The sequence below is a fragment of the Cydia pomonella genome, chromosome 12 (genome assembly GCF_033807575.1).
Source record: "Cydia pomonella isolate Wapato2018A chromosome 12, ilCydPomo1, whole genome shotgun sequence".
NCBI classification, from domain to species: Eukaryota; Metazoa; Arthropoda; class Insecta; order Lepidoptera; family Tortricidae; genus Cydia; species Cydia pomonella.
Genome location: NC_084714.1, coordinates 9,788,533 through 9,814,916, shown reverse-complemented (window position 1 = coordinate 9,814,916; position 26,384 = coordinate 9,788,533). Strand labels below are relative to the sequence as shown.

Sequence of the window (26,384 nt, the reverse complement as noted above, 5' to 3'; positions counted from 1 at the left end):
AGAGTAAAATGTTAATATTGGGGTAGACCACGTACAAATGTATAGTTAAAAATAGAATTCATATTCCTCCGAGTTTCCTTTTAAGAGAATGTCCCCTGGAAGTGTATAAGCGTTAAACTTAGATTCAGCAAGTATTCTCTATAACAAGATGTATTGTTCTGCAAATATATCGAGGACTTTTTTGTGTAGAATTTAATAAGTTTTAATGTTGACTGTTGTGTTGATGGTACACATTTTCCAAGATGGCTCGGATTCCTCGAGGTCCCCAAATGTTAAATGGTTTGGGCATGAAAAAGGGGCCTTTAATTTATATACATAATAAATTTCATGACTGTTACAGAGATTTCGAGGTTGGTCCTAATCCGATTATACTACATTGTGCGTCCGCATCAAATTCGGTTCTCCATACAAATGTAGTTACGCTCTCATTTTAAAATGACTTGCTAGATTGCTCTGAAACTTTGTACTTACAATAGGATATGGTATGTCTATGCCTATAATTAATTTAAAACATAAATGTGAAATGAGAGCCAATTAAGTTCAATATTAAGAATATGTGTCGTTGTTGACTCGCCGACAACGGAATTGAGATCTATATGGGTGCCATGTTCTGTGCTGTGTAGAAAATCCTGAAATTATAAAGGATTTGTCTTGGCTAGTTTTTACGTATAGGCTACGTATCACCGAAACGTCACAAACACCACGAAGGTTCGGCTTGTACGGGCCCTCGTTTTTCCTATATTCTTATACGCTGCGGAGACCTGGACTATCCGAAAGACAGGAGAAGACGATAGACGCCCTAGAAATATGGTGCTGGAGGAAAATGCTGGGGATATCCTGGACCGAGTTTCGGACTAATGTCTCCATCCTTAAAGAACTCCGTATCAAGCAGCGCCTTTCGACTCTCGTAAAGACCCGCATACTCAGTTTTTTCGGTCACGTCTCGAGGATGAACAACGACTCCATAGAGCGTCTAGTGGTGCAGGGTAGAGCAAACGGAAAAAGACCGCGCAAAAGGCCACCTATGCGATGGACTGACCAAATCAAATCTGCCATGAAGGGTCCCCTGAACGCATTTGCCAGAATGGCCCCCAACCGCGAAAAATGGCGAGAAATCGTACGGCAAGCAACATCTGCGCCTGATATCAGCAGTTGACCACGACGCTCTGCAAAGAGTACAACGACAAAGAAGAAGAAGACGTATCATATTTGTCTAAAATTTGGTTTGTTGGTACACACACAAGGGATAGTCTCTAGCTAGGTACGGGGTGCCACACTCGTCAGCGCGACGGCGATATTTTTTACCTTTTACCTAAAAATTTCAAATTTGTGTACGGGCTCAGCTCCTGTTTCGTCTTAAGCCTGAATTTAACAGATTCTGACTCACAGGGGGCTTTGAGCATGCTGTTGCGTTCGTTTTCAAATTTTGAAAAAAAAGAACTAGCCTAACAACACAATAAATGCTTGTTTTTCCGCATTCTTCACTATATCTCCCTGTCTCACTACTATCTGACCTTCTAACCCAGAGGGGAAAATATACCTTATTGGGGCTACTCCATCTTCCTCATGATAATATATTTTACTTTACTGAAAAGCAATCGGTACATGTTACAAGATGCACATTGTTAAGAGCCGGGGTTAGAACCCACGACCATTGGTTTTAAAATGAAGCTTTGTATATAACTTGTATTTTTATAATAAATCTGTTTTCTTGTTGACATTTTGTGGTATTGTATTGCTTTATGTTAATTGTCAAGATATTTATTTTATCCTGGACAATTGTCACATGCGTCACATGTACGTTTTTATGATAGATCTACATCGACGCAACTGCATGTCATTGTCAAAGAGCATATAATCACTACGTTTTAAGAGACGGGACTTCCATACTAGCGAGTGGAATCAGTTTGTTTCGCAAATCATTACCAAAATGTACGACAAAGAACTGTCAAAGAACCATAGTACCAACATAAGCGATTTAAATAGTGTAGTACGCTACACGCTTACGATTCTTATCGATATCGATAAAATGGGGAGGGTTGAAACATAGGCTCCTGTCTACAAATTTTGTACTCGAAATCAGGTTAGCATCGAGTCCACATTTAAGTTGTATGTTATATAGTGGATAGTTCTTAATTGGACTACTATCTGGTCGGGCTTAATGTGGACCCGAATTATTTTAATACAGTTTTTAAGTCGTGTTTTTTTATTTTATTAAATGCTTGATTTTCATAATGATGTGCACATACATGTTGAATAAATGTTACTTTTCTATGGGAAGATGTATCAGGTCTTCGTTCCCAACAAATTTGGCCCACTGCCTGCATCTGAAAACATACAGCCTTGGAAAAACATGACTTTATCTACAGTTTATATTCCATGTGTTTGCTAATGAGATGATCAACTGATTATTTCGCGCTAATATGCATCTATAAATCATGTTTTTCGGCATCCAGTTATCAACAACCCTTTATCAATGCTTTAACTTTTTATGTATTTATATGTCTGTTAATCATGAGAACGGGTCTGGCCTTGTTGGCAGCCGACCCTGCCTATGAAGCCGATGGTCCCAGGTTCAAATCCTGGAACGGGCATTTATTAGTGTGATGAGCATGAATATTTGTTCCTGAGACATGGGTATTTTCTATGTATTTATAAATACTTATAAATTAGGTCTATGTACATATATATATACATTATTGCACAAACTGACTTAGTACTAAAGTATGAATGGCATGTGTTGTGGGTATATATATATAAATCGTTGTCTAAGTACCCACAACACATGCCATTCATACTTTAGTACTAAGTCAGTTTGTGTAATAATGTCCTATAATATTTCTTTATTTATCATAAAAACAGATTAATTTTCTTACATTTTAGGTTAATATATTAAATAATCACTATATAAAAAAAAGATGTTAACTAATGACCAATAATGCATAAGTAATAGATAATTTATGCATTATTAATCTTCGACGAATTAATTATGGTCATATTGCATGCTAGTTCTAAGGAAATTTCACATATTTAATTTAATTATTTACACTGATATACAAATAAAACTACAGTTATCGATAGTTATACTACATCCCTAGTTTACAACGAAAAATAACGTAAAATATCTAATTTTCGATGTGTTTATAGCCTGCTGACCCAAAATAAGGTCAAAAGTATCTAAAGCAATACTTACCAGTCTTCATCCAAGGGAAATTTCGCCATAAAATCCCTTTTTTCGTGATTTTCTCGAGTGGCTCGCTTGCCACATATTTCACACTTAGTAAACCGTTTTCTCGCTGGCATTGTAACAAACTCGCTCTTTACTCTGATCACGGTTGACTATTTTCGATTTTTGCACTAAATAATAAAGAAATTACACGAAATACCCGAACAAAACATTGAAGCCTTCAAAACAAACAAAGCAATTAGGCTGACAGTAGACTTGATGTAAACTTGACAGAATAAATAGCACTGACGTTTTCTTTTTCTTCGTTGGCAATGATTTGCGAAACAAATTCCATACAAAACTTTTTTCTTCCTAGTTGAGTCAGCCTGATCGGAATTTGGCAGCTAACTCCATCTTGCGTCCAGTAGAAGAATCAAAATCGTACAGGTAAAACTACTCTCTGCCTTAGGATCCCCTTTTAAATGTCATAAATCCAAACATGGCAGCCATACCCATCGACAAAAAAGTCTACCGTTGATCTAATTTCATTTGACAGTTAACTAATACGTATTCGACACGCTTATATTTGACAACTAGAATCCTGACTAGAGCTGGGACTGCGTACCAAAAGTACGTCTCTGTTACTCGTACCAAAAGTACGTCTAAAATACCAGTTTTACGAGTATGACCCCCAATAGGCAGTTTACGTATTTGCCGTGCTTAGGCGTCTTACAAATAAGGATTATTTATACAAATATCGACTTATTATTTCGGTAAGGGTCGGAAATATGGTGACGTTTTGAGTGAAGGCTATGAATCTATTGTCATATTTTTGTTATATATTATTACATTATTTTTAGATACAACAGACACCCAGACGACCATCTGTTAACAAAATTTTATTTTACCTAAAGTAACGGTAAGAATGGAGGTACGAGGCGATAAAAGTTTCATATTTGTTTTATTTCAGAAATCAAAGTCCGTACTTTTAAATACTCGACAAGCTAAAAGTAGTCTATTACAAATAACCTGTTCCAAAAACTATTCCGGTACAACGCCCCGCCTCTAGTGTGGATATTGTTCACTGACAGGTGGTGATAATAGCAATTCGACAAGTCACAATATTTCTCACATCAAATGGAAATCAACACGAAACGTCACTTTTAGCATGTCGAATAAGGGCCCTTATTTACTCCCTAGTTTAGTAGATTAAGTTTTCGAAAAAAGTGTAATAGTGAAATGGTCCAGATTGCAGCGCGCATCAAGGGAAGCCGCTGCAACTGGGCATGCGCGTGCCGACGTTTTTGCCGCCATCATCGGTCGTAGCTAGGATGACCAGATATCCCGAATTGTTTGGGATAACCCAATTTTCAGTCCCTGAATTCGGTCATCTGCCGAAATTTGAGGAATCCATTTCGAGACAGAACATTGCCTCGCTTTTTAATCTGCGTAACAGTGTGCTTAGCGCCGTATGAATTAGGTAAAGATTTTTCAATCGGAAGGTTACAATTTGTATTTTTAATGTTAATAATTTCTTCGTACACGTTGATTTTTATGTCGGTTGTTATTTAATCTGCATGAACATTAGACAATGTGCAGCAAACTAAAGATAGCAGTTGGGTAATAAACATAGGTACGTGTTTTTCCTATAAAATTACGTACCTCCTATCTCGTACGTAAATTTATAGGAAAGACATGTACCTATGTTTAAGTATGTTGATTTCAATAAATAAAAGGTACTACTTATCCCGAATATTTCCTTTTTACCCTTTAATCGCCAAAGACGGCTACATAGGCGCAGAGTTACGCTTCTATATTAACCTTCAATCATTCCGATAAGGTTTACGATATCTTGTTATATTCTATAATAGGCATGGCGGTCAAAGGGACGTGTCCCAAAATTTCAATATAGTTGTCCTATAGCTATGATTGTCCTATAAAGGAAATCCGATGTAAGTTGGTAACCCTACCCGAGCCCGTAGTGAATGCGCATGATTGATGGACACGTCGGCTGACGCTAGAGGTGTGAAGTGACACTGGCCTTGGGATCTCGGATAATGAAAAAATGCCTGAGATTACTTTAACAGCAGTTTTATTATTTGTAGAGTAGATGTAGCCAAATGAAATTTTTTGAGTCACGCTCTTTAGGCAAGATGAGAGTCGATTTTTTTATATTACGTCGGTAGCAAACAAGCATACGGCCCGCCTGATGGTAAGCAGCCTCCGTAGCCTATGTGCGCCTGCAACTCCAGAGGAGTTACATGCGCATTGCCGACCCTAAACCCCCCAATCCAATCCAATCCAATCCAAATCCAATCCATTCCAATTTCCAATTTCGAATTTTGGTGGTGGTGGTGGTGGTGGTTTCATGGTGGCATCAGATGGGTTTATTTAGGGGTACCGATGGTTACCGCGCTTACTTAATCTCGTCTGTCGAGGTGTTTAGACAGGAAAAGCCTAGGCAGACATATATAGGACCTAAATGACCTAAATGGTCACGCACTGTGCGGTTTAAGAGGAACTTCCTCCCGCGCACGCTCCGGTTGTGGAATGAGCTAACCGGCCGAGGTTTGCCCGAGGGTCTACAGTATGAGGTTCTTCAAAAAAGGAATGAACAGATTTCTGAAGGGTCGGCAACGCGCATGTAACACCTCTGGAGTTGCAGGCGTCCATAGGCTACGGTGACTGCTTACCGTCAGGCGGGTCGTATGCTTGCTTGCCACGGTCGTGGTATTAAAAATATATAATTGGTTTCATTTTGGTATCAGATGGGTATATTTAGGGGTACCGATGGTGTCCTTACATATAATCTTGTCTGTCGAGGTGTTTCGGCAGGAAAAGCCGTGGCCGACAAATTGAAAATGAGGGTATTTAGAGGTCCTCATAGTCACCTTTGAGAACGTCTGCCAAGCACTTCCGGCAAAAAGAAACTGACAGATTTCGCTTTTCTGTCTGTCAGTAAATTTATAACTGCTGCCATAACTATTATTTTGGTATCAGGTGGGTTAAATCAGCCCCTTTTTCGTACCAGATGTGGCCTTCTTTCTTTGTACTTTTGGCAAGTTCCGCCGTGACATTGCACAAAACCATTGTGCATTTCATTGCGATATCAAGTCGGTTCGAAATTTTGCAGTCGGATCTTCTATCATAACAGATTTTTTGTGATATATGTGTGTAAGGGTCCAGGGCTATAACCGCGAAAACTGAAATTCGCTAATTGCGGGCATCACTCTAATGCCACCTTAATGGGAGTGTAAGAGAAGATGCCCGCAATTTGTGAACTTCGGTACTGGGGACATTTTTTTCTGATGTTGACAGGTGCGTGTGCGCTCCGAAATCAATAGCAACAGTAAACAACACCGCTACGTAATTGGCGCCGCCGCCGTAATGTGCATGGAAAGCAGTTACACACATCAGAGCGACGGGCAAACCAATCGCTATCGTTTAGCTACTTCGGTAAGGGATTTAAAAGTGCGTGAGATGCGTTTTGTTTTGATGATGTCTATAAAGCACATAACATTTATAGTGTAAAACTAGTGTGCTTCAAACAGTTTACCAAGCTATATTCTGACAAACCATTTCCGTAACGTAGGGCGTCAAGTATTTGCAGATGCACCAATAGGGTATTTTGCTACTAGTTACTACTAATCAAATCAGAAGGCCTATCGCGAACAACGAATTCAGATTAAGACAAACGATTAATAGATAATTGAGGCATTTCGCGTTTATGAAAAACGCCATTAGAAGTTTGGCTCTACATAAAATCTGATAAATTTTTGACAGTGCGAGCTATATGTTTTCGTCTTGGCAACGTACATAAAATCATTTTGGTGGGATTGGGATGTTAATTTTCTTAAGACGATAAAGTAGTATGTATTAAGTAGAGCAGATTTTCTTTAATAACTACTTCAAAAATCGGCTCTACTCAATCACTCTGTAGTAGTAGTAAACGCTTTATTGTAGGTACAAAAACACATAATAAAAGTAACTTACAATTAGGAAAAGCTAAGTACAAAGGCGAACTTATCCCTTTAAGGGATCTCTTCTAGTTAACCTTTGAGTAGACTGAACTGAAACTGACTTTGAGTACACTGAAATAATAGTCAGAGTCAGCGCAATATTAAAGTCAGTGAAACTTGATTTGATAATACCTACATATTAAGATCGGTGACATGTATTATTTTAAAGCAGACTGTAGACAATTAAGAAGATACAATAGGTTGTAAAGATCCAGCTAGCGTTACAACTTGCGTGTAAATGGTTAAAAATCACACTCACACCTTGACATGCAACGCGTATATAATTTGTATTACAGTTCTTATGACAGAAAAACGCTAAATCGAGAGCCACACCGTGACAGCCGTGTACAAAAATGTTAACAACCTGTACAGAATGACGATACCCTACTTCTTTTGATAGAGAGGAGACTAAGAAAATTTGCTATAAGTAATTTGTTTGATTTAACTTGAAATGTTTATTGGTTAAAAAAAAAACAAATTTTACAAAATCTAAAACAGTTTCCACATTTTCCAAGACTACAGTTTTCCATATTTAAGCATCGTCGTTCCGTATTCCCGATTCTAATAGGAGATTTGAAAGAAGAAATACCTACCTTTATCAAAAGAACGAAGTGAGACTGTCAATTTAACGGAAGAAAATCTTAATGGCGTACCTAACTATTAACTTAAACTTTTTAAATCTATGCTTACTTTAAAATTGTAAGATGAGGGTTGCACAGTGAATGCACCTGAGACCTACATATAGAAGCTTCAAGGAAGGTAGAGTGGCGGTGAAGATTTAAATCCGTTTATTACGTTCTTTAAGGCGAAGAAGTATATTTTATCTATAACCCCATCAACTTCGCACTAATCAACGCTGCCGTAACACCGCAACGGACTACAATTAATTGCTACGGGACGAACGCGTCTTTAGCATGCGCGAGCGCCTGCCACGCGTCAGTAGGCAGATCGTTGCCTCGCGCTGCCGTAAGTAAACTGATTAATTCATTCACTAACCACCCGAGTATGAATAGCTAGTACAAAACGGCTCGATATACCCCGCTGATTACGAGTTGAACCGAAAGACGCACGCAGCCACCGGCACCGTAGCGTTCAAGCCTCCCGCTAGAGCGTCATTATTCAAATTTTCGCTGTGCCAGTTGCCCGTTTGTTCCGGCCTCAGCTTTCTGCCCTATTTCCTAGCGGTCTGAAATTACGATTAGTCCGGCCGAAATGAGCGGCGGTCATCCGTGGTGGATGGCCGTGTGAACGGCCCGTTATGTAAACAGTTTACGCTTTATACGGATAAAATTGTAACTTAAAACCTATAAGTCGGATGTTCAATGCGATTGGATGGTACTTAGGACCTATGCGTCTGAGATACAAAGAAATTGTAGTTCAAATTAAACGGAAGCTTCTCATTACAGGTTAGTAATTCGGTAAAATAATAATTCTTAGAATAACGGCAACCCGAGCATTGTTTAAGAGCAAGGTTTAACAATACATTTAATACATTAGAATTTTAAAATCGTTGACATTAATCTTTACGTGAATTATATTTATGTAACTTAATGTGACAGTGTATGATTAATACCAAATAAAATCTATCTATCTACCAATACCTTGTCAATTAACATGTCGGATTTTGTATGACGTAGAGTATATCTTTCATTACATTGGGACTTAAAAAAAATCGGCAACCCAACAATTAAACTTTATTCAAGAAGCAGATTTAAATTATTCATATAGGTACAATTAAAAACGTAAATAAATGAATATGAGATCTCATATAATCATTATCATCTTCATAACCTTCACTTTTAAGCTTCCACGAAAATAGAGTAATCGCGAACGGCCTTCCCTCGTTAAGACTCGTTTGAATGCGTAAGTATTCCACATACAGCGGGACATAATTCCTGAGCACGCCAGTAGCGCCTCCGATTGCTACCTACAGCCAATGGTTACTGGAATAGCCCAGCACTTACGATTGAAGCCTTACCTTGAACTGCCACTTAGCCTAACCTAACCTACATGCACTACATACGCATATTATTGACTGTTATACTCAGTTTACATGAATAATCATGTTAACGTCCCAGTTGGTTGGGAGTAGGTACACACACAGTGATCTAACAACACCATCTGAGTAAGCCCCGTGGAAAATTAGTTAGATGGGGCCTCATCTTATCTCTGTAGCTTATGCTATATAATAATATGTTAGGATTCCTGGCTTGTAGCCAGCGGGGCCGGGTATTTTGCTTGTGCAGACATAGGTAGGTACTGTAGTTATGCTTCAAATACTGAGTTGCAGAAGTACCAAAATAAAAACTGTTTTCCATAGGGACCTATACGGATGTTCTTGCAAAGGCAGCAGCTGAAGTAGTTACGCGTGCTCAAAACGATTGGAATAAGCACTTCTAGGTTAAATTAAAACCCGGATAGATACCCCAGTTGGATAGTTGCCTCGCTTTCAAAAAATCTTACTTCCCAATATCAGAACGAAAAAATTGTAGTGTAGATAAGAGGCACAAGCCCCACAGTATACCTCAGTTTTTCAAAAGCCGTTCCCCAAGATTGAATTATTTTTGAGATAATCTCCACGGCGAGTACGTAAAACGCCTCACAATTTCGGGTGCTGGTACTTAAGGTGACATAACTTTTGAACTGGAATTAAGTATTTTTTTATAAATTATTATATCGATACACTAGTACACGTAGTTCATATCTAGGTGTCAATTATCGATATGTTGTGTTTCGTTTTGATAAAAAATTAAAAGGCGTCTATCCATGTCAAAAAGGACAGTTGCCGCGATTTTTGGGGTAAGTATATAGTTGCCATTAGAACTTTCATATTACTTCACACACCAAGATATTTGTAAGTTTATCTTAAAATATATTTTATGTTGTGTTCTAATTCTAATAACTTTTCTATAAGATTCGTATTAGTATGAGTACCTATATGAGATAGGTATTATCAACGTATACTGAATACCTATTTGATATAATAAGACACCAAAGTAATTCATGTTTAAAAAAAATGTTTTGTATTTTAGCTGGTACATTTTAGTTTCTTTTTATATATTGTTAACTTAGGATTACTTTAGATTTTGGGAATTACGTCAGAAATAAATATATGTTTTTAATATTTTACTGTCTTATTTGTGACAAAAAATAATTCAATACTTAATAGCAATTTTTAATGGTTATGTAAGTCATAATATAATAATATCGTAAAGCCTACTTATAAATATATTTTCAACACACTTGCTCATAACGACGTTTTTATTCCACTGATTTTTGGCTCATAATCCTAGATATTAAACACGCGTGCTTTTTCAGTATATTATAACACTCGTGCTTTTTAGGGTTCCGTATTCATTATATTATCTGACTGAGTTAAGAAGGTAACGGATTGCTAATAATATGCATGGAAACGGAGCCTTCTTAATTTGGTGGTTTGGTTGGTACATTTTTTTTACCAACTCTTTGGTTTCAAATGTTACTTCAAAGAGGTTTTATCACACCAAACATAATTTATAGATTAAATTATCTCGTAAATTATATTAATGAATAAACATAACATTTTACAGTACATATGGTGCTACTTTACCGCACTAGTGCGAAAATTAGCATATTACGTTACTGTGTCCAACATTTAAAGGGCCATATGTACAGTAAAACGTTGTACGATACATGTGCGAATAGGTAATTCGCAACTCGTGTCGATTTAAAACACTCCCTTCGGTCGTGTTTTAATTTATCGCCACTCGTTTCGAATTTCCTATTTTTCGCACTTGTATCGTAATGTACTTATTATCGCTTTGATCTCCAACCGTCGAATAGAATTACGAAAATTTATCTTTTTTACATTGGCTGTTTGTCGATTTCGTTCGCGCCTTTGCCTTGCGCGCGCATTGGAATCGTGCGTAAAAAAATACGCGCGCCGTATTTGTCATAAAATTTGAATAGTTTTAGTTTTAGTTTTGTATATTGACGAAAATGTCATTTTCAAGCATTGAAAATGAAGAACATAATTGTCGCTGCCAGTCATAGTAATAGAGGGAAGAGCCGAAAACGATAACCTTCTACCATCAAAATCGGGTGAAAAGAATTGGCGGCATATGAAACTATTATTCAATGGAAAATCCGAGTCTTTCTTGGAAAACGTGTTGGTAGCTTACAAATTTAATGTTATAAAATGTAATGTCCCATAGATCTTATGTCGTTCCCAATATCATACTTGGACAACGCTATGTACTCCATAATTGTCGTATTATATCAGGTGAAGTACTTTAAGATTATTGTGATGTAACATAATGTAATATATACGATGTGGTTGTACTTAATAAATAAAATAAAAAGTAGCTTACTTCAATTAACTGGCAATAAGTGCCTACAAGCCCAGCACGCTTTGGTGCAATTATTCGATGTTAAAACTGTAAGCCACCATTTTGGAAATTGTACTTTTACTGTTTCGACAAAAACAAATCGAATTTATAAGTTGAAACGCGTGTGCATTGGTCATTCATTACCCACATCGGCTTTCTTATTATATTATGTACTATTATATAATTGTTATTACTTTATTCCATAGGGCATCAGTCCGTCTTACCAATTTCATGACGGCACTTATCCTCAAAACATCTTCTAGGAAAACGGAAATTCTGCATAAACTATAATTAGAACAGAAGAGACAACTCCCAGTATACGTCAAATACTAGCTGATTGTGGCGCACTTTATGTCACATAAATATCATTTCTATTATATACCTACTCACTTTCTACCAATAAGACTTTTTCAAAAAGTGTGGCATCTATCCGGGTTTTAGCCTATTGTTTTTGGAAGGCAGTCAGGGTCAATTCTATACCAAGTAAATAAATAAAAATGACTAGATTCTGTTATTATTGATATGTATGATACCTAATGTGCTCCTGACTGTTAGGGTCAGTACGAGTGTTTCTGATCACATTTCTGATCTTTTCAAAAGTGCCTGTGGCTTAACATATTCTCATCCAATATTACGGTAAAGTATGCAGTATATTTAATTGGACAATTTATACTGAGAATGTAAATAACGGTAATGATTAAGACGTCCGAATTGAATGAGACAGAAACGAGTCATCGCAATTAAATGCTTATTTTATCGCTAACAATTGAAATTTAGGGTAGACGTTTTTGTTTCGGATTTTTGAGGTCAGTCGAACTGTATTCCAAATTTTTTAAGCCATATTATACAATAGGTACCTACAGTAAACCTAGGTGAGAACATATCGGGCCAAAATGAATGCAACTAAGTACTTTTACTACTTTAACGCTAACCAAATTCATAAATTCTAAACAAATTTTGACTGGATGAAATCTTCACTAGTTCATCTGTTGTACTATGTTGCCACCGTGTTTGTGTAATGTGTTTATTAGATTCTGGCAGTCGGTACAACGATACAAAGGACTTAGTTTACTTTCTTCTTCTTCTTCTTCCTCGCGTTATCCCGGCATTTTGCCATAGCTCATGGGAGCCTGTGGTCCGCTTGGCAAATAATCCCGAGAATTGGCGTAGGTACTAATTGTTACGTAAGCGACTGCCATCTGACCTTCCAACCCAGAGGGTAAACTAGGCTTTATGGGGATTAGTCCGGTATCCTCACGATGTTTTCCTTCACCAATAAGTGATTGGTAAATATCAAATGATCTTTTGTACATAAGTTCCGAAAAACTCATTGGTACGAGTCCAGGTTATTTGAACCCGTGACCTCCAGTCGCACGCTCTTATCACTAGGCCATCAGCGCTTTTTACTTATTCTTTTTCTCTCTCTTTAGTAGACAGATTAATTTATAAAAATACGGAAGTTGTAGGTATCTTTTCATGAAATTAATTTGTCTGTCTAATTAGATAGTTATATCGGCTATGTGAATGTGACTACCACCCGTGTCTAATAAACACGGAAGACACACGCTTTGTTCCAATTCCCACGTATTTAAATAACACTTAACTCGAATTATTTTGTCAAGTAATAAAAACAGTATCTACAAAATTAAGTTTTAGTAAGTTAAATGCCGACGTGACTTCTTAATGGCAATGCTTAAGTGATAAAATAGCTGTTTGCTGAGGGTTTTAATGTGATAACTACGTGTCTCTAATAAAATGAAATTTATATTATTTTATAGCGGTATTGCCACTGTACTTACTGTGAGTCATCGTTTAGGTACTTGCTGCATGAACATTACAACTGAAATGAAGCAAAGTGGAGTCCAGACGGGACGATTTTTGGTATGTCCGACCAAATCAGGCCGCGCGGACGCCAATTTGGCTCACTGATTTCGATCGGTTTTTATGACCAATATTACCGATAAAATGGAGTAAATAGGAGGAGGACTCAAGAATACCATTTTGTGACTGTAGTATTCGTGTTTGGGGGCATTTTTAGGGTTCCGCACCAAATAGGTACAAAAGGAACCCTTATGGTGCGACTCTGTCCATTCGCCTGTCTGTTACAGTGCTAAATATTTCGAGAACTACTTGATCCATCGATTTGAAATATGGAATAGTTATAAACAACGCTAACCCAGACACATTGAAAGTGTTATTTTTTTATTTATTTGTATTAACTATGGAAAATGCCCAATATGAAGAGGGGGCAAAATTTCAGTCTAGTTACTAGGTCAAGTGAGGTATCATTTTGAAAGAGCTCAATTTTTAGGGTTCCGTAGCCAAATGGCATAAAACGGAACCCTTATAGATTCGTCATGTCCGTCTGTCTGTCCGATTATGTCACAGCCACTTTTTTCCGAAACTATAAGAGCTATACTGTTCAAACTTGGTAAGTAGATGTATTCTATGAACCGCATTAAGATTTTTACACAAAAATAGAAAAGAAACAATAAATTTTGGGGGTTCCCCATACTTAGAACTGAAACTCAAAAAATCTTTTTTCATCAAACCCATACGTGTGGGATATCTATGAGTAGGTCTTCAAAAATGATATTTAGGTTTCTAATATCATTTTTTTCTAAACTGAATAGATTGCGCGAGAGACACTTCCAAAGTGAAAAAATGTGTGTCCCCCCCCCCCCCCCCCTGTAACTTCTAAAATAACAGAATGAAAAATCTAAAAAAAATATATGATATACATTACTATGAAAACTTCCACCAAAAATTAGTTTTAACGAGATCTAGTAAGTAGTTTTTTTTAATACGTCATAACATTAAAAAAAAATTTTTTTTCATCAAACCCATACGTTAGGGGTGTCTATGGATAGGTCTTCAAAAATGATATTCAGGATCCTAATATCATTTTTTTCTAAACTGAATAGTTAGCGCGAGAGACACTTCCAAAGTGAAAAAATGTGTTTCCCTCCCCTGTAACTTCTAAAATAACAAAAGGAATAATCTAAAAAAAATATATGATATACATTACCATGAAAACTTCCACCGAAAATTGGTTTGAACGAGATCTAGCACGTAGTTTTTTAATACGTCATAAATGGTACGGAACCCTTCATGGGCGAGTCCGACTCGCACTTGGCCGCTTTTTTACAATACAATAATCAAAAAATCAAAAAAAGTCAAACGTAGGGGCATAGCTGTCGTTGATATACAATAAATCGGGCCGTTGGTCTGTTGCATTAAAAATAAATTTGGATTTTTGAGATACTTTTTACGTAGTTCGCAATAATCCGTGGAACTAGCATGGTTAATATAGATCATTATACATTTATATTTTCCATAATATCAATATCCAGAGAGGACAATGGGGACTACGTTTGTATGGAGAAACGGCCGTCTCCTTTCCTCTTAAAAGTTCGAATCTGGCCGTGTTGCCGTGTAATTGTCGATTACGAAGGAATCATGTTAAAACTGGCTATCTGGGTGATATTCTCTCGTTCTTTTAAAATGTAATATTTTGAAATTGGTACGGTCACAGGCTTTAATTGTTGATCCATTTAAGGTTCCAGCTATTTGGTTGTCAAAAAATACTAACGGTATGAAATTTCCAATGTAAAGTAAACCCGAAATGGCTCCTACAGTCCGTGACTGTACTTATGATAGATATTACATAATAAAGAACTGAAAAAGTTAGGAACCACTGCTCTAAACGATTATGGCACGAAATAATAGATTTGAGAAATAAATGAATCTAAATCTAAATCTAAACATCAAAGTAATTTATATTTGTAGAAATGTTGCTTTCGTAAAAACTAGTGTCTACGCCAATTCTTGGGAGCCATGACAAAAAGCCGGGACATCACCGGGAAGATGATGATGATGGCTGAGGAGCCAACGATGCTAAATGTGTAGTTACTCAAGCGTCGTAGAGACCTATTGAATACGAAAGATTAGGTGATAGGCAGAAAAAAAGGTTATGTAATATTTTCTTTTTTAACGAGCAGGAAAGCAACTACGGATATTTAAAATGAAAAATGCCGTGAGGAATTACTCGAGCGCGTCAGATATTAGTTGTGTCAGTCGCGCACCATGTCTCTGATAACAAGCGTATGTTTATCTGCCAGTTTTCATGGGCAAGGGGTGGTCATACGGAAGGGTAGTAAATTAGGAAGAAAAAATTTACTCGAACGCGTCCGATATTCAAAGGGTATATTAAGTGGACCCCACAAAAATGTATATTCAAATAATCTAACGATTTTAGCGATCCGTATGAAAACAGCAGGGTCACAAAGTTGTAAAAAATCCGACATTTTATAATACTCGAGCGTGTCAGATTATTATACAGAACGGTTCTGATGAATGACCCAGTTATGTGAAAGGTTAATCTGACGACGATAATGTGGAGCAGTATTCTAGTAGTATTTTTTTTGTAAATTTTTTCGTGCCTAGAATTGCGTAAAATGACGTCAAGTAGACCAAAATCGACCAACGAGTTCAAGACATATTGCAGTGAGATAGTACTATTCACTTTACTTTAATAATTTATTTAATAGCGTATTATTAAAATAACGGCAACAGAAGGCTATAATATAAATTACAATTAAATGTTACACCCATAAGCTAAACTAAACCTAATCAATATCTATAAAAGTGCTTTATTTACAAATAAGAGCCAGAGATACCGAAAAAGTGCGGGGCGCACTAAACTTAATAAACGATTTTAGACACCTCGGCTTGCGCAAATCGGCAGATTATTTTTATATCGTTATTCTTGCATAATTTTCTTCAAAATAAAATTTTGGTTGCTATTTTTTATTACAACTTTGTGAACTTTGCTCTCGCTTACGGATTGCTACTTAAAATTGTCAGATTATTGAAATGGGCATTATTTAACAAGTAATGAATCCATCATATCTTAATCTGACGCGCTCAAGTATCTCAAGGTGGAGATTTTTTTACTGTTGTGACGGGCTGTCTTAGTCTCCCAACTCTGTTTCAAAGTATTTGGTGGAGGTACTCAACAGGATGGAAGGTCTTAAACTGACGCGCTCGAGTGCGGAGTGCCTCCAAAAGTCCCCTCTTGTGCTTCCCAACCATGATGATGATGATGATTAAAGTAATATTTTTTAAATAGGTTATGTGCCCACTACGCTTCCACTTTATTAACCATTTAATAAAGTGGGCACAATAAAATACTATAAGGCAAAAATTACCACCCAATATATAACGTCGTCTTTTTTGTATTTTATTCTTAAGCAGAATTTTTAGGACTTTAAGTTGGCAATATGGCCCTGAATAGAGGATTTATTATAATCTGGGATATAACCAAAAATCTATTATGGCTAAAATCGAAGTTCGTTTATTGCGGGCATCTCTCCCTGTCACTCTAATTACGCCTTCACTGGAGTAAAAGAGAAAGATCCCCGCAATTTGCGAATTTCGGTTTTCGCGATAGGCCCTCTGGACCGTTATAGGATTAAGGCTAGTTTTACATACTTGTTTGTTCAAAAAATCAATTAATTTAATAACTGAAATAAAAGACCAAGACGTTCCTTAGGTAAAGTTACTTGTTCATGTTCACACCAATTAACGTATGGGGATCTTGCAAAACCACGCCACCATCTTGGAAAATGTGTATCATTTGATGAAATCCGTCCAGTATGGCGGTTTCTTAATTAACATAAGTACCTACCAAGTTTCAGGACTGTTTTACAGATTTCAACCTTTGTCCTAGTTCGATTCTACTACGTTACCGACATAATTATTTTATATGTAAATCTCAGGCCGATATCCCGATTCACTCATAACATAATTCAGAATAACTTGGAAGCAGGGCTATAACTGCGAAAATCTAAGTTCGCAAATTGCGGGCAGACCCGTTTTTGGGGCCGAGAATAGTTATTTGTACAACAAGAGAGCAAAGTTTGATATTTCTTCGAGTGCTTGTGTTGAGTCCCGTGCAAGCGAAAGATTCTATAATAGATTCACGAGCGTAGCGAGTGAATCTAATTTAGAATCTTGAGCGTAGTAAGGGACTCAAAAGCGCACGAGATGTAAATAACTTTGATCTCGTGTAGTACACAAAATTTTTCACGTCAGTCAGCCATCAAAAAATACAACCTGAAAAAATGTAATCCAGACGGACGGATCACTATTTCACTCATATTTTCTGAAGGTATTCTAACAATTAACTTTAATTACCGCAATAAAACAAAACGAAAGAAATTTCAATAAAATAATACAAAAATAATGAATTAACGAACATCAATTGACAGTTCAATCGACAACTTTTTTTTTGTAAAAAAAAAAACTTTGTAAGATCCGGTCCGAATTGCGGATACTACTATTTGTCAACTATAGTAAAGTTCGTTAAAAGTAGTTAAGTAGAATTATTTACTGCGTAACAATTGCGTAAATTTGTATAAGGTCATTGTTTTGATTGTATTGTAAAATACGTAAAATATGGTGTTTTTATTAAATTTTAAACTTTTATTTCATTAATTAATTATTACGAATGAAGACTCGTAGGGTGTTTTGGAACGACGCGGTCTGACTTATTTCGGGGGTCTATTATAAACCGTCAATATACCGTTGAATTACGTATGCACTTTTTTTGTCTCTTTCTTTTTGCTAATGACGTGAAAGGGATAAAAACAATAGAATCCAAATATTTCGAACTTGTATTAGGCCCCGCACGTTGAAATGACATTTGAATCTAAAGGTCACTTGAATGTTAATTTGTCTCACTCGGTGAGCAAAATGCGGTTTTAAAATTACCCTTAAAATTTCAAATTACCCTTGTTCGAGCTGCTGACGTGAAAAGAATATTTTTCCGTTTCACCTATCACATATCAGCACATCGCTTACAATATTTGAAATGTAAAAAACAATGTTCATATGCAAAACTTTCAAACATTTGAGGAAAAGTATTTTTTACATTTCAAATAGGTAGTGTTAACGATGTACTGATTACTGATATCCGGGAAACGAAAACTATTATCAGGCCCGAAATTCGGGACTGATTTCGGGCCCGAAATCGGGAAGTGTGGATATAATTGGCGCTTGATTAATAATTCCGTTTAATATCATTCCTCTGTCTTTATCATTCGTCTGTCAGAAAATCTATGTCATTCTTTTTTTTTTTTTTTTTAGTCAATACATTCTTGAATTCTAAATCGTGCAAGAGCTTGATACTATCAGGTAGTTTATTAAAAAATTCTATGCAAGTATTGTAGGCATTCCGTTTATATATATCCGCACGGCAGGGAGGCTGATACAGAAGGGTCCTATATTGAGCTCTTTGTTTTCCTTTAAAAATCTCTGAGCGTAACTTAAAATACTCCATATGAGTCTTTACAAAGATACAAACTTTTTTAATGTACATGCACGCCAAAGGTAGAATATTGTGTTTTTTAAAAATAGGTTTGCAACTCTCTGTTTTGATTTTAGGGAGCGGGGAGTGAGCGAGCGAGACCGCAGTTATAAAATCTATGAGTATCAGCAAGACAATTGAATCGTAGCGGGGCGGAGGGGCATCGGTGTCTTTGAATCGGTTTGGATTTCCCGTCACTAAATTTCGGCTGTGACGTGACAGTAAAAGTCGACACGCTTGGTTTCAATACAAATCTTATTATTTGCTTCTTCTATGTTATACTTATATAATCTATATCTGTGGGTGGGCAACAACTGACGCGCGTAGACTGTCAGTAGCGACGGCCAACCTCGACGCTTGGTCGGGGTTCGGACACGCGAAGTAGATGCATTTGCGTTATCTCATCATTGGCCACAGCATCTTGACAGATGATTGTTGCAGCGACAGTTCATTAAGACGAAGAGAAGAGGTCCGTGCGCCGTCGGAGATCGGAGGTGCGGCGCATCTTTTCATGTGGCTGTGATTGTGGCGTTATCTAGTGTATCTGTGGTAGACCCTCTGAAACTCACCCGTAAAACGTAGTGATTATATGCTCTTTGCTCACCCGTTTATTTTTGTCCTCATCCTGAGTATAGTCTGGCAAGAGTCGCTTATGCCTTGATCACACGTTCTAAGTACATAGGGCCTACCGCGAACCACGTTCGACGTGTTGCCTCTCTGTCGCACTTGTAAATTCGTACGTAAGCGTGACAGGAAGGCAACACGTCGAACGTGGTTCGCGGTAGGCCCTTAGTGGCGAGAGAGTGCCCTTGGCCGAGTACCGAGTACTGGACACTCGACCGAGGGCACTCTCTCGCCACTGTACTCGGTAGGTGTGATCAAGGCATTATTGTCAGTGGAGCATATATAGAGAGAGCATAGAGGTATAATAAGTATAGAGATTTAGTATGGCTTATGGTGGCCAAAAAATAATCCGACCAAAATACGTAATTTGTTTTTGGTATGTTGTCAGGAATGTTCAAACGTGTTTTTAACGGACGTTATTGACGGAGTGAAGTGTGCTGTCTATGATTTGATGTTTTTTCAAGAATTGCAGGTATTGTAGCGCCACCTAGTTAAGGTTTTTTGATGACACTTTTTGGTATATGGAAATTCCATTCCTTACCGCCACTTTCCATATGCCAGCCTTTATCTATTATAGCCGGTTAAACAACTTCGCCAGTAGAAAAAGGTGCGAAATTCAAATTTTCTATGGGACGATAACCCTTCGCGCCGTTTTTAGAGTTTTAAAGTCGTTCAGTTTTTAAATTTGCCGCTATTTTCTAATGACGAAAACGGCTTGACATACTAATTATTATCAACCGACGTACTGACGGCTCAAAAGACGCGCATTCAGACCATCACTGTCTAAAAAAAGTCAATTGACGTATACTGACAGTGACAGTCATATGACAGTTGACAGTTGATACACGTACGGAGACTGTCCAGCGAGGTGTATAAATAGGACATGTTTTGCTACAATTAATTTAAAAACATCTCGTGGTGAAGAGATGAACTACCAAGAGTACTTAATAAACAAAATATTTACTTAAAGACATAATTCAATATGATTGAAGGGTACGGGGCAGTCACCCAAGCCCTTCTGGGGACACTATTGACGTGGGGACTTACAGCAGCCGGCGCTTCTTTAGTATTTTTTGTACGAGGAAAACAGGTACGAAACTTATTACAACTTAGTTATGAAAGCCTTCAAAGATAGAAATTATCTGATGTGCTCATGCACAAAAACAATTAATAAATTAAATTAATTTTTCATGTAGTTACAAATAAGACAGTAACATGGAATATTGTACCCTAACCACAAATCTCTCATGAGTTTTCTACGATGATTAGTGAGAGAAATGTCTGAATCATATGCTATCAATTGTATTTTGATCTCACTCAATTAATTAAAGGAAAATTTAGATAAATTGTAGATCATTAGTCAATTTATCATGCTTATTAAACACATGATTTGGTACGCTAAAGGATCATTTTTCATTGCAGAGAAAACTTCTTGATGTTTCACTTGGTTTTGCCGCTGGTGTTATGACTGCGGCATCATACTGGTCACTCTTGGACCCAGCAATAACACTTTGTGAGAAGCAAGGGATATATGGCAAATATGCTTTCCTGCCTGTTGCTGCGGGATTCCTGCTTGGAGCTGTATTTGTATTTGGAACAGATGTGTTCTTAGACTATTTGGGACTTAATTCAACAAACATGATGATGTGTAAGTTTGAAATATATCTTTTTTCACTAACCTTTTACTTGGTGGTTTGTAATAACATTCTATGGCTGTTTTGTTTTTTTGTTTGTGCTGTTAAGGAAGAGATGCAACACAAATATTTAGGAAAATATGGCCACATAGATGGTGTTATTACACAGATTAAATTGTTTGAACATCACTGTCATGTTTTTTCTGCAACTGGACAGTCACTCAATTTAGTCTCATTAATCTGACTGTATTTCTATAATAAGTTAGTTGACCAGCTCTCAATGATATTGTGTTTTTACTGAATCACATGAACACACTGCATGCATGTAGTAACAATAATAGTCTCAATCATTTGATGATTCAACATTTCTGGTAACTCATTTAATTTCAAACAATAGTAGTTTTGGTATATGTTTAATAGATTTTTTTGCATGTTTGTTGGTGAGAAATATTTTTATAAAAGGCATGTGTGTTGCTGTTGTCTTATATAGGCTTAATCCCATTAGCTATCAATTTAGTATTCAACAACTAGGATAAAAAATGATAAAAATTAAATAAATACATATATTTATTTGTAAACATAGGTTTTCACAGATCATACAAATGTAAAAAGAAGGTATCACTATGTTTAGCCAGATTTTATATACTCTTAATAATTTGAACCTCAAATTAACTAGCCACATACATTTTTATTTTATTAATATGAAATAAAAAATGAAAAAAATATGCCAACCATTATATAATCATTCTCTATGAAATTAAAAGCACAGCATAAAACCTCATTTCGTAATTTGTTCTAAGTTCAAAAATCTGCACACAATGCTTTTCAATTCATGACGATAAAGTGAGCATGTCTTTCAAAACAAGTCTATAAATTATTGAAAAATGACTTAGTCATGACTTTTATGCATAACACCAAATAGGGTGGAGTGTCACTGTATGGGAAAAATAAAAACTTGTTGCGGAACCAGTTTGTAGTTTGTTATGTTGATTATAGTGATTAATTGATTATATCAAGTTTAAAAATGAACACTACTTTTAGCCCTTTGCCCACCTGCCAAAAAAATAAATGAAGGTCGATTTTCATGAATTATTTAAATGTACTACTTTACTGATATTTGTATTTTTTACTTAAATAAATAATTTTTAATAAGTATATAATAAAAAATTACCACAATGTTAGTCCCTTTTGAATATTTATTACTATACCTACAGCTATTTCATGCAAAACAAAACAAGGAAAATGCTACACTGTAAAAAAAACATTCTTGTGCCAAATTAAGGATGTTATTGATCACAAAAAGTATGATTCTACTGGAAAAAAAGGTTTAAATAATCGTCAGATTTCGCTCGGCGGCGTCGCTTACGCCCTTTTGGGCTAACACCAATTTGTGCACAATATCCTGTTTAAAGGGCCTTTCCCATAAAAACCCTATTACTGTGTTTTACTGTGTCATAAAAAAACATGTTATATACAAAAATAAATATAGGAATCAAACATATCTGTAACAAAAGAAATGTTATTTAATTAATGACCTTGTTATAAATAAAATATGCATAAATTAAAATTATTAAAAATATATGAATATTGCTTTATATTTATAATAATCGATATTAGAGGGCTAAAAGTATATACTAAGATTTTTAAATTATTTTCCCTTTAATAATAATACATTATTTGTTTGACTACTTACAGAATGGTTGAAGTCTTGCAAAGGGCTATGCATCAAAATGGTCCAAAAACCAACAGGGTTGAGAATTAGGTACCTATTAGGTATTTCTATGTACTTAATTTCGTTCTATGGGCCCCAAGGAGAATTCCAGAACTGAGATATTTCCATTTTAGCCAAAATGTCATCAGCCTTATCACCTAGGCAATAGAGTCCACTGCTGGGCGAGCGCGGCGAATGATTTGCCGCGCTCGCAGCGGTGCGCGACCATCTACCCAGCAGCTTTAGTTTCTTAGACTGCTATTGACATTGCTGGACTCTATTGACATTGATGATTGATTGATTTTGACTAAAATACAAATATGTAATCTATATAGGTACCTATAATAATAAAAATATGTAATATATATATATTTGGACCAGGTTCCATACAAAGTTGCCTATGGTCCTTTGCATGCAACTCAATTGTACCCTCAGTAATCAGAAATTGAATACTTAAGCTAGATTTAGTCACAAACTAAGAGGTAACTAGCGTATGGACCATTTAAATTATGATAGGGCCAGGGTTTGGAAACCGGTATTTTTTGTATGGGAACGAAAAAGGTATTTTTTTGTTCATTGTTAAATATTTCATTTCTTATTGGGCAATCTAATAATACGAACTCGTTATCTAAAAACATTTTGGTGTATAAAATAAACCGAAATATATGGGTATTTCGAAGTTTTTGCAAAAAATCGGTTCTGATCCCTGGGTAGGGCTGCGCTCATATATAAATAAATAAATATTATAGGATGTTCTTACACAAATTAACTGTAAGCTCAATAAGGCTTGTTATGTGGGTACTCAGACTCTGAACACCCATGACCCAGGAACATATCTGTGCTTGTAGGACAAATAAATGCCCTTACCGGGATTTGGACCATTGGCTTCATAGGTAGGGTCACTATACACTAGGTCAGACAGGTTGTCTATGATATAAGAGCATACAAAGTAATACCAGGTGGTATATAAGGTTAGAATGAATAGGTACTGTACAAATAAGAAGTGTGTGTTCAGTGTCTGGGCAGTCAGTGGTTCAGACTAACTGATAGATTGGCATGTTTATGCAGATAATGCTGTACCTTGTTGCACCAACATGTCACACCCTTGTATGCATGTCACCTGATAAAAGTAGCGACAATGTTGCTTTTTTGGAACCTTGTCATATTGAAATACAAATCTTACTTTGATAAATGCTCATACCGTACTGATAGTGTTGTGTTCCTTCCGGTGAGTGAGGTTGCCAGGGCTTAACGAGGGTGCGGAGTGTTAGGGTCGGCAAAGCGCATGTAACACCTCTGGAGTTGCAGGCGTCCATAAGCTACGGAGATTGCTTACCATCAGGCGGGCTATATGCTTGTTTGCCTCCGACGTAGTATAAAAAATGCTAATGTGTCTAACTTGAATTATTTAACTGTTTTCTAGGCAAATGGTACAGTCACCATCAGATATATCGGAGCGGCCGAGGTGATCACAAATATCTGACCACACCTCTATTGTCAAGGCGTTAGAGTGCGTGTTCAGATATTTTTGAGCACCTCGGTCGCTCCTATATATCTGATGGCGACTGTACACATATTCATGTGCTTCCAATTTTTTTTTCTTGAACAGATGTTAAAGAAATACTTATGTTTTTAATTTAAAAGAAAATTATGTAGGTACTAGCATATATTTAGTAACTTTTAAAGTACCTTTGATTGCAACTTTTTTCGTTATAGTGTAATATAAAATCATGCTATTTTAGCGTGGGCTGAGACTAGTATATTGACACTGCGCATACTATTAGTTGGTAGCTGTTTTAAGGATTACATTTATTGCCATTAATTAAACAGTAGTTTCAAGTCACGTAGATGTTAATCAACCGAATGTTTAGTTTCTCATTATCATAACAAGAGAATGCAAACCCTTTTGTTATTTTACCAAGGAAATAAAAATCTTTGCATTCTAAGATTAGTATCTTATCAAAGGCTTACTATTAGGTACTACTGTCGACGGACTATCATAAGGCACCGCTTATCATCGCTGGCAATGAACGACTTTATGCCTTACTTATAGTGATGTATGTCGTCATTACGTTTGTAACAAGGGCAAAGGCAGTTTCGATCAAATACGCCGATTTATGTGAAATGTGGGAGGGGAATGTGAAATATCCTGTATATTTAAATAAGTTATCGTGGTCTTTAGACGTATTTCTATGTGTGAAATATGATATCAATTTGTTTCAATGTCTGCGTCACACTCGCGCCCATTAGTTTGAGTTGAGGGAGGAATCGAATTGGTATCATATTTTGTACAACTGAATATGCCTTCTTATCTGCGCTGTTGCAGTCTGCATCGCTCATTATTCGTGTTAATTATGCAATTCAACAATACGGTCATTATGAATTAATTATATGATTCAGTCATAGGCACTATGAGTAGGAGTAGGTACTTACAAGTATGTATCTAAATTGCCTGACTTTTTTTTTATATTAAAAACTGACCGGCGATTGGCTCTAGTCACACCTGATGGAAAGTGAAGACAGGGCCTAAGATGGAGCTCACCGGTTCAGTAGTAGCCTATTCACTCTTGCTTTAAAGAGACCGAGGTCATATTTATCAGGGAATACAGATGGCGGGAGCGCATTCCATTCTTTAGCCGTCCGCAACAAATGGAATGTTTACCACGAACGGGTGCATTCGCTCCCCACGCCTGGATGTCCGATGATGGAAAGGGGAAGGTGGGATCAGATCGTGCAGTTCCTGTGCGCACTCTCCGAAATGTATCCGATAGAACACCGATAGGCTAGCGACTCGACGGCGATGCTCAAGGCTCTGTAATTTTGACTTGATAGATGGGTCATCGCCAAAAAGTCTATGAGCCCGGCGCTCTATTGAGTCCACTTGAAGAGTGAAAGTAGTAAAGTATACATATAGGTAGCAACTAGCCGTCCACAAATCAAAACTTGCCAATAAAATTACAAACCAATACTCTCTTGCTACTTTGAGAACATTACGAGACCCAAACTGTTGTTGATAAAATAAATGATACCTACTGTTTTACTTATTTCCTCTTCGCAAAAACGCTTTTGTATCTTTTGTATTTACATGTTTACATTTATGAACTGTTTTATATATTTTTGTAAGTTATATCTATATTTTGGTGTATGACTGTATGTGTTCCGACCAATAAAAAAAAATACATAAGCAATTTTGATTGTCGAAGTTGAAAACATACCAAAATTTATTTTTAATCGAGCGAGCGGAGCGTCTCTGTTTCAACTTGAAAAAAAAATGCTTTCGAATGCATGTTCTCTGTTCTACTCTACAGCTATTTTAGTTCGCGAAGTCTACAGCTTATAGACCTACTAATTAGATACTTAAGTATATTTATTTCGATCTTAGGTATTTATATACCTACAATTAATGTTATGAATATAAGTGTGTTGTGTTCTACGCTATCACGTTGTTACACCGATTGCACGTTCGTGAATAAGATCTCATTATTATGTACTTT

The 26,384-nt window shown here is 36.5% G+C and overlaps 1 protein-coding gene across 1 annotated transcript in view; it reads left to right on the top strand.

The window, feature by feature from the left end:
* The first annotated feature begins 20,370 nt into the window (after positions 1-20,370).
* The window catches only part of LOC133523476 (zinc transporter ZIP11), a 78,724-nt gene continuing 72,710 nt past the window's right edge, over positions 20,371-26,384 (top strand). Inside the window, exons 1-2 of the mRNA XM_061859083.1 lie at positions 20,371-20,635; positions 20,968-21,193. Coding sequence (XP_061715067.1) covers positions 20,528-20,635; positions 20,968-21,193 — 334 coding nt within the window. The 5' untranslated portion in view covers positions 20,371-20,527. The remainder of the gene's footprint in view (positions 20,636-20,967; positions 21,194-26,384) is intronic.